At 33.5% G+C, this 8,394-nt stretch overlaps 1 protein-coding gene across 3 annotated transcripts; it reads right to left on the bottom strand.

Moving 5' to 3' along the window:
* Window positions 1-379: 379 nt before the first annotated feature.
* LOC114264531 (cysteine protease ATG4) lies at window positions 380-6,722 on the bottom strand. 3 transcript variants are annotated; one of them, XM_082871167.1, is made up of 10 exons: window positions 6,551-6,722; window positions 4,559-4,676; window positions 4,093-4,484; window positions 3,899-3,984; window positions 3,450-3,500; window positions 2,908-3,287; window positions 2,340-2,478; window positions 1,179-1,234; window positions 993-1,063; window positions 380-882 (listed from the first exon to the last, which is right to left on the bottom strand). In XM_082871167.1, the coding sequence occupies exons 2-10, from the start codon at window positions 4,564-4,566 to the stop codon at window positions 656-658; spliced, it is 1,410 nt and encodes a 469-aa protein (XP_082727293.1). In that variant the 5' UTR covers window positions 4,567-4,676; window positions 6,551-6,722; the 3' UTR covers window positions 380-655. The 3 variants fall into 3 exon arrangements, with proteins under 3 accessions (XP_082727293.1, XP_082727295.1, XP_082727290.1); XM_082871169.1 differs by having other exon boundaries at window positions 4,093-4,455; XM_082871164.1 differs by having other exon boundaries at window positions 4,093-4,676.
* Between the last annotated feature and the right edge of the window lie 1,672 nt (window positions 6,723-8,394).

Genomic DNA, 8,394 nt, shown 5'->3' with positions numbered 1-8,394 from the left:
TTCCAAATGTTGATCAAAATGTATCCTCCTCTCCATTTCTCTTTTTGCCGCACTTGACAATAAAAAACAAAAAAACAAAAGAAATAAATCTAAAAAGTAGAAAAATCCAAACATTAATCGACTGTTTCAGAAATGAAAATCTGCCTTCGCAATGCCAATTTTAAACAATAAAAACTTCAATAGATCAATTCCTAGATTTATTCAATATTGGGTGGTTGAAAATCCGATGAAAGCACTCACTTCAACAACTTTTATAACTCAAACCAAACCCCAGAACTGGCATACCACAACATCCTAGTACCCATTTACCAAAAAAATTGCCACAAAACCCATATAATGGCATAAAACTTTCAATCAAATAATCAGCACTCAAATGGTATAGAATTGTGAAACAAAAAATTAAATAACTGCATTTTTACATTACAACATCCGTATATGGTAAATCATATGAATAAGTTGAATAATTTATTCTACACATTTAATAATCCAACAATTTGTATAAAATAACAAACAAACATGAACCCAATTGAGATTGTGGTTCTGCTAATAAGAGAGGCGTTGTGGGGTTGTGTGCAGGTTGAGAGTGCATTGAGTGCTAGTTTCCAACCCAAAACCGCAACTTTCAGTTTCAGACGCAGAATATTAACCATCTCAGTCAAAGGAGTTGCCAATCACAGTCGTCTTCTTGTGTTCCGCCCTCTGCATTATTACCGTGCACAATGTCAAAAGACTCGTCCTGTTGATTCCGACTAGTATCACTCAGCATGTCATAGTGATCCGCTGCCCTTGGCGGATTGCGGGTATGAGTAACAGTAAATAATGGAGCACCCTTCGATCCATCAGCCAGCTTGGAAGCACGGTTACAAAAATCATCAAAATCATCTGCCAAACCAAAAGAAAAAGAATGTCATGCCCAAAAAAGCTTCAATCCTCGAGCAATAATAAAATGAATGTATGGAATTTAATGAAGAACAGCCAGCCAGCATCCTTACATTTGTCTCTGCAATAAAACCCAATTGCCAAGGATGAATCAACGGAGTCAAGTGGTACGTGCCGCGCAACACTGGAATCATTATCAAAACAAATAAAGGAAAAACAAAAAGCAACACAAATAAATAGAAGAAGAATAAAGTAAATGGAGGATGATAATAAAGCAATCACTATGTCTCAAAACTTACTTGCAGTGATAAGATGAAGTATCAGCCTCTAGATTATCCTTCCTGATATCAACTACCTGATTATGCAACCAGCCAAGGAGAAAATGGAGTATACATTATGAATACTCACACATCATAAAGCAACAAGTTAACAACATAGTTATGCCATTTTTTTTTATTAGCAACAACATATTTCATCGTTCCAGGTAATTAAAGATCATTACAGGACAATAATGAGAAAATAAAAGTAAGGAAAGCAAATCAAGACACAGGAAAACAATGACGTACATTTTGCTGGGACTGCCGTTAAAAACCACGCAGGCATTTAGCATTTATACTTTTCATTTTAGTATACATTTTGAAGGCTAAGCATATAGGCTTGATATAAAACATATAGTTGCAAAACAAACCCAGCACAACCTTCCATACAGGGGCATGAACATAGTTTCTAACAGTGGCACTTCAAAGGTTGCCTACCATTTATAGTGAAAAAGGACTTTGTCAAATCAATATTCTTAAAACAACTCATACTGTGAACTTCGATTTAAACTAAGGTTTTGTCTCATTTCACCCGTGAAATTATGACCATTTTTTTATTACAAATAAAGCTTGTAGGATGTTCGCAAAAAAGAAAAAAAGAAAAGAAAAGAAAAGGTGAAGCGTGTAGACCGTATTCAAGTTGACAACAAGCAGATTGCCAGCCTAGGTATGCACAAATAAGGTTGTTAAAATCGGAATCCTAAGTGGGATCGTTGGGAGAGACCCGTGGATCGGATTGTAGAATCGGATCAAGAATCGTAAGATTCTATTTTCAACGCAAAATAAAATGAAAAATTATGGATAATGATAATGTATGTTGCACAATTTTAAAAAGACTAAAGAAAAATGATAAATTTGATATAACGCACTTTCTATGTTAATATAAATTGAAAGAGACGATTGAAAAATGAGTTTGTAGTCAAATTTTTTATATAGATATACATATATATAACAAATAAATAATAACAAAAACAATTGGAAGATCAAAATCATAATAGAATTGGGATCATATTATGAATAAGATCGTAATCACTTTAAGATCCTACAAAATTTAAGATTTTAGTGTGATCCGGATCGAGATTCTGATAACCATTTTATTACTACATACACAAGTCAATGTGGAAAGGCAATATTGCACTGTACCGGCTGAACTTCATGTGGATCAAGGTAGAAAGCCTCTTCATCTTGCACGCCGACAATGTAAGTTGAAGCACCAGGTCTACCACCCAGGATACCAAGGCTTTGAGGAAACGTGAATGTCGCGCACAATAAAGGAATGTACCTAACAGAATTTTAAAAACAAAATAATTCTGATTAACATACAAGACAACATTAAACCAAATAAGGTAAGGAAGGAATAAGACGCACAAGGCAGTAACTTTAGCATATTTAGTTTCCAGCGATTATATCAGTGCACACAGCCACATAGAACAATTTGCTCAAAACAAAATTATGACACTGAATCATATAGATCAACATACCCCGGTAAACATATTAGGGGAGCTTACCAATTCTCAATGCATGGAAAATAAACCCCTAATAGCCATAGAACAAGAAAAAAGTAACCTCATAGAAAATATTGAAGTACATGAATACTTGCTATGATCAAAATTGTTTGAAAAGTACATCGTAAAAATTGTGTGAAAAATGATGAGGCCAACAAAACAAATGATGATGAACAGGAAGACAAGCATCAGAAGTACCCAAGTACCTGGGGTTGATTTTGTCAAGACCAAGAACCAAGGGAACCAACAAAAGAATAGGTGTCCAATTAGCTTGGCCTTTTGAAAATTCAAAACAATGTCTAGAAGCATCCTCGATGCAAACAATGGGAGCTCCACCTCTCTCCCCATCTTCATCACCAGAAACAACATAAATAGCCATGGGAAAAGACTGGTCTTCAAGTTCACTCTCCTCTCTCTTGAAGCGGACTAGATATTCCCAAGTGCGACACATGGCATAAGGGCCAACCCATGATCCAGCAGCGAGGTCATAACCATTTCCTGCTTGAAGAAGATTGTGAATAGACAATGTTGATGCCTCAGAATCACCAAAGAGATGTAATATCTCAATGTATTCTTTGTTGAGTGGCTGCATATGGAAAGGCAGTTACATGAGCATAACCATTTAGCAATTTATCAAAATTCATTACCCCGTTCTCCAGATCCCACAGATTCTGACTTTCAAATTTAAAAATATTTACAATATATGAGGGAGAGAAATAATAAATATAATACTCTGGTTTTATATTACCTTATGAGAAGTTTTTCTCCAGGATCTCCCTAATTGATGTACAATCAATGCCTGTAGATATGAATAGCCATTCATTCATTGACAAATTACAAATAAACCAAAAAAAAAAATGAAACTAATGGGTAATAGAACAACATGCAACTATTCCTAGCCCAAAAACCAAATATAAGATCACATATGCTCATCACAAACACATTTTATGGTAATTACTCCCTCCGTCTCAAATTGTTGTCTAGCACGGAAAACAATAACTTAAAAAAAAATGTATTCTCATACTAAAATTTTTAAATCTTTTTTTACCAATTAAAAGGTCTCTTTAAATATTTTTAATTTGTGAAAGAAAAAATGAAAAGTTTGGCACGTTATTTTTAGGTTCTCGTTTTCCATGCCGGAGAAACAATTTGGGATGGAAGTTGTAAAATAAAAGATGAGAGAAGACAGTACTATACCTGAGCAACAAGCATCTGGCTGCTCCGAAGCATGCAACCCCAGTTTACATCACTGGTATATTTTGAGTCTCCAACAGCAGCAAAGCCTGCGAATTAACAAACACAATATCTTTTTATCCACATCATCAGTAAGCATCAGTTTTCTACCCTAACTCAATTCATCCAGAAATGAGGCAACAATCCACAAAACAAACCTTTACGATATGTCAGCAAAATTCTTGATGAGAAATCTTCAACAAATGCTGCTAGTCCATCACTAATAGCTAGATCACTAGACGAATCTTCCTGAGAAATTTTGTAGCACAAACCAAGATGCCATATGTCACTTGTTGAACTAGAAATGCCAGTCTTGTACAGCCCTAGCACACGCTCTTGAATTCTCCTCATTGAGCCACCATTCATAACTCTTTTCACAGCTGCTGTCCACCCATTACTTCTAGTACCGAATCCCTTCTTTCCACAACCTTTGGGATCACCATGCGCTTCAAAGTTTGAGAAAGCAGATAGAAAAAATCCTGACCATAAGGAAGTCTTGTAGAGCTTACTGTCACTAGATCCTGGCTCCGAACAAACAGACCCAGAAGTTCTATTTGGAGAATCAGAATAAGTTTTACAACAATGCTTTGAATTAAAAGTTCTCTCGTGAAATCCCTTCATTACCTAATCATAAAGCAGCAGACAAGGATACAACTGGCTCATAGGGACAACCGGAACTTGAAATATTCATCAGCAGTCCAAATGTAAAAGACAAAAAGGTCCTAAACAGAAGCCAAGATACCTGGCAGAAAAAAATAAAGCCCATCAAGTATTGTCAATGGCTCGTCATACAGATACCAAAAGAACAAGTACACTGCATGCAAAAGCTACACAATTCTTAATATTCTCCAAGACACTTTCAACCAGTTTAAATAAAGGTACAAATATGCTAAAATAAATTAAAGTATACATATATAATATATTCATGCATGTGTGTGTCTGAGCACGTGTGGAATTATATATCAAAAGTCATATAATCTCTCACATTCAAGCGCACACATACATATATCTAAAATGAGATCATTTGGCCATGCACAATGTAAAACAACTAACAACTAGCACACCAGTACGTAGCAATCCTAGTTGACCGTGCTAAAAGCACATGAGGAAGGCCAACGAGGATGCAAGTTGAGGCTGAGAGAGAGCATCATCGTCTTGTACTTAATGAGGCTTTGCATTAAACCAACTCGAGAAGTCGGATCCATGGAGCCAACCCAAAGCAACTGATATTATTAGGACATGTCAAGCTCATTTGACTTGGTGTATATATAGAATTATAGCCTTAACATGGCCATAAAGATTTGTGCCCGAGTCAACAAGTGATATGCAAGGCACAAATGTCTAGAAATAATTAATAAATATCTTCCAAATACAAAACCATAAACATACAAGGGTATATTACACTTGCACACACACAACCACAAGAAGGCCAACATCAAAGTTCTTATGCCAAACACTCAATAAAGAAGAAAAAAGAAATAACAAAATGAAAAAAAAGTATACTGAAAGAATGACAATTCAGGAAAGGGTCATCGTACACAAACAAAACTATTAAAGTACAAAGGCACTATAGAAAAATAAGGGAAATTTATGAATAATCAATGACGCACAAAGCTTAAAAACTGAACCTGGAAACCTATTATCATATCATTATCAAAATTATAGGTCTGATATAATGAGAAAAAGATTCAAACTTTCAGTGTTTGAAATTAAATTTTAACAACTACTAATCCATATCAAACTTCAAATTGCAGTCCTAATACAAACAATAATTCTAAATCTATTCACAAAGATTGTATTTACATATGAGACTTTGTATAAATACATTAACAAGGAATCCAGACCCCAAAAGAGATGAATCAGAGAAAAGAAGTGACTGATGTTCAAAGCTAGACATCCAACTCATTTATACATTAGGTTCTTCAATCACAATTTACTTGCATATATAATAACTACAATTATTTGCTAGTATCCACTCATTTATTGATAAGAGAGATAGTTAGGGGCACAATTTACTGGACATGTGGACCAATCAAGAGAAGAGAGAGAGACAGATTAGGATGTTTTTAGTTAGGAGTTTGTTACAGTTAGTTAGGAATCTGTGGGGAATGTTCTGAAATCAATTAGTTAGGCTGAGGTGGGTATAAAATAGAGGAAGGATCTCGTAGTCTGCATGTATATATGATTTTGTCTCTGTAAAAGAATACTGTTTCTTCAATAAACTCTCTCTTCTTAGCTTATCATTTATACATTGATTAGGTTCTTTAATCGTCAAACCAAAACTTCATCAACTGAATCAGAACTCTCTATTATTTGTTTTTTACTACCAAAAAATTTATCAACAACTCCCGATCGAGATTGAATAATTTTTTTCCCTACTTTTCGCTTCTTTTTCCTTTTTTCAAATCCATAACTATAACTACACAATAAAAAAATCCACACAAATTCACAATCCACAATGTTTTCAGAAATTAGAGCACATCAAGAATTATAGATTTTCCATTGAAGCACATAAATTAGAGACTATTCCAATTAGGAACACAAAAAATCACAGTTAGGGCAAACTATGTTCTTCCATTGAAATCTGAGAGAGAGAGAGAGCGAGGAAGGACTCACCGCCGGAGGTACACAGACGGATGATTCACGTCGTCGCCGGAGGTTTCTTGTTCGCTTGGATATGGAGGAGATTGACTTAGAGAAGAAGAGTATATGTTGTGTTCTCTATGGGACAATCGTGTTCGACTCAAATATAACTTTATTTTATTTTAATTTTATTACTATTAATTTTATTGTCCTCTCTCATCAAGGTTAGGAATATTAAAAAATTTCTATTAAATAAGTGATTAAATGTCTTATGAAAATAGATAGTTGTTTGCGTAAAATATTTGATCATTTGATAAAAAAAAATCGAGATTTATAACATTTTCCTTAACTTTATATTTGGATGGGAAGGGAAAATAATTTGGGCTATTTAGATTGGGCCTCATTGTTAGATAGCCCTCGTTTTGTGATGGGCTAAAATGAGATTGGTAGTGTTTTTAGTCATAAAAGATGAAGTAGATTTTTGACATGTATTAAAAAATTATATTTTTTTATATACATACATTTATTTAAGTTACATCAATCAACATTTATGAACATTTCTTTTTTATTTTTTTACTTACTTTCTCTATTTCTTTACACATTTTTTTATAAAAAATTAAAAAGTACACTTATTTAGAATATCCCAAATCACTCCAAAATAAGTTAAAAAATCAATAAGATAAAGGGGATATTTGGAATTATCTAAATAGATATACTTTTGACTTTTTTTATAAAAAGATGTACAGAAAAATAAAGATGTGATGTAACCCAAAAGTGTACTTATTTAAATAAGTACACTTATATAATACATGTCAAATAGCTCCAAGCTATATTCAAACCATAATCATTTTATTTTTTCTCTTATAAAAGTTTAAAAAAAGCAACCCAAATAAACTTTTTAATCTCAAACTAAATTAGCCAAAAAACTAAAAAAATCGACCCACCTCTCAAATAAAGCTGCCTTTTTGAATTTAGAGGTGATTTGAAAAGTTGGTTAAAAGTTGAATTTTTAGCTTTTTTTGATTTTTTTGTCTTTTTGTGTGTAAAAAATGTGAGAAGTGATGTAATCCAAAATGGATTAAAAATTAAAAACAAAAAATTCTATTTCTACATACCTATTTATCTCAGCGTACATTATTTCTCAATACACTTATTTATTAATTTGATTATTAATTTATTTTCTCAATCAACACACTAAATGTTTCAGTTATGCCAATCATTCGTATCATTATACACACACTATCTTAACCCTCATTTCACACACTTGTTGAAAATTATAGACTTACGACTACAGTTCCATTCCAGACAAAGAAGACCACAGTCAAAGTGAAAATCATAGTCTTCCATTGAAGACCTCCATTCCATTGAAGACCTTCCATTGACAATACCATTAAAGACCCTCCATTGCATTGTTGAAAGTAAGGCATCTTCCATTTTTCATTTCATGATTGCATTTACCATTTTATTTTAAAACTTGACTAAACCAACAAACTTGACTATGATCTAATAAAAACTGTATTGTGTGGATGCAAATAGCAATTATCACCCTTCAACTTCAAGAACAGTGAGTTCTTGAGATGGTTCTGCTCAAAAGAGCTGGACGGAGAGTTCAAGGCCGTGAATTGCTTGAACTGCAAACTTTTTGTCGGGGAAATTGAATTTTCTCCAAAAAGTAGACGAAATTAGAGGGAGAAAATGGAAATGATTTTTGGAGAATTCATGGAATTTGCATTTGTTGTTGATGAGAGGAGTGTGCAAAAATGAATACTAAGCGGTTTTCATATACATCTACATTTAGGTCACATTTATTTAGCGAATTAGGTTGGATGAGATTATGAGTACGATACGAGTGAATAAGAAGATTAGTAATAATAGTA

The sequence above is a fragment of the Camellia sinensis genome, chromosome 1 (assembly GCF_055761805.1).
Source record: "Camellia sinensis isolate YWXY chromosome 1, ASM5576180v1, whole genome shotgun sequence".
Lineage (NCBI taxonomy): Eukaryota > Viridiplantae > Streptophyta > Magnoliopsida > Ericales > Theaceae > Camellia > Camellia sinensis.
Note: the sequence above shows the minus strand (reverse complement) of the source record. Positions and strands in the feature narration are given on the sequence as shown.

Coding starts and splice junctions, on each gene's coding strand:
- LOC114264531 (XM_082871164.1), bottom strand. CDS start 4,555: ATGAAGGGATTTCACGAGAGAACTTTTAATTCAAAGCATTGTTGTAAA. Junction 3,985..4,092: donor TTTGCTGACATATCGTAAAG/GTTTGTTTTGTG, acceptor GTTAATTCGCAG/GCTTTGCTGCTGTTGGAGAC. Junction 1,064..1,178: donor ACTTCATCTTATCACTGCAA/GTAAGTTTTGAG, acceptor TAATGATTCCAG/TGTTGCGCGGCACGTACCAC.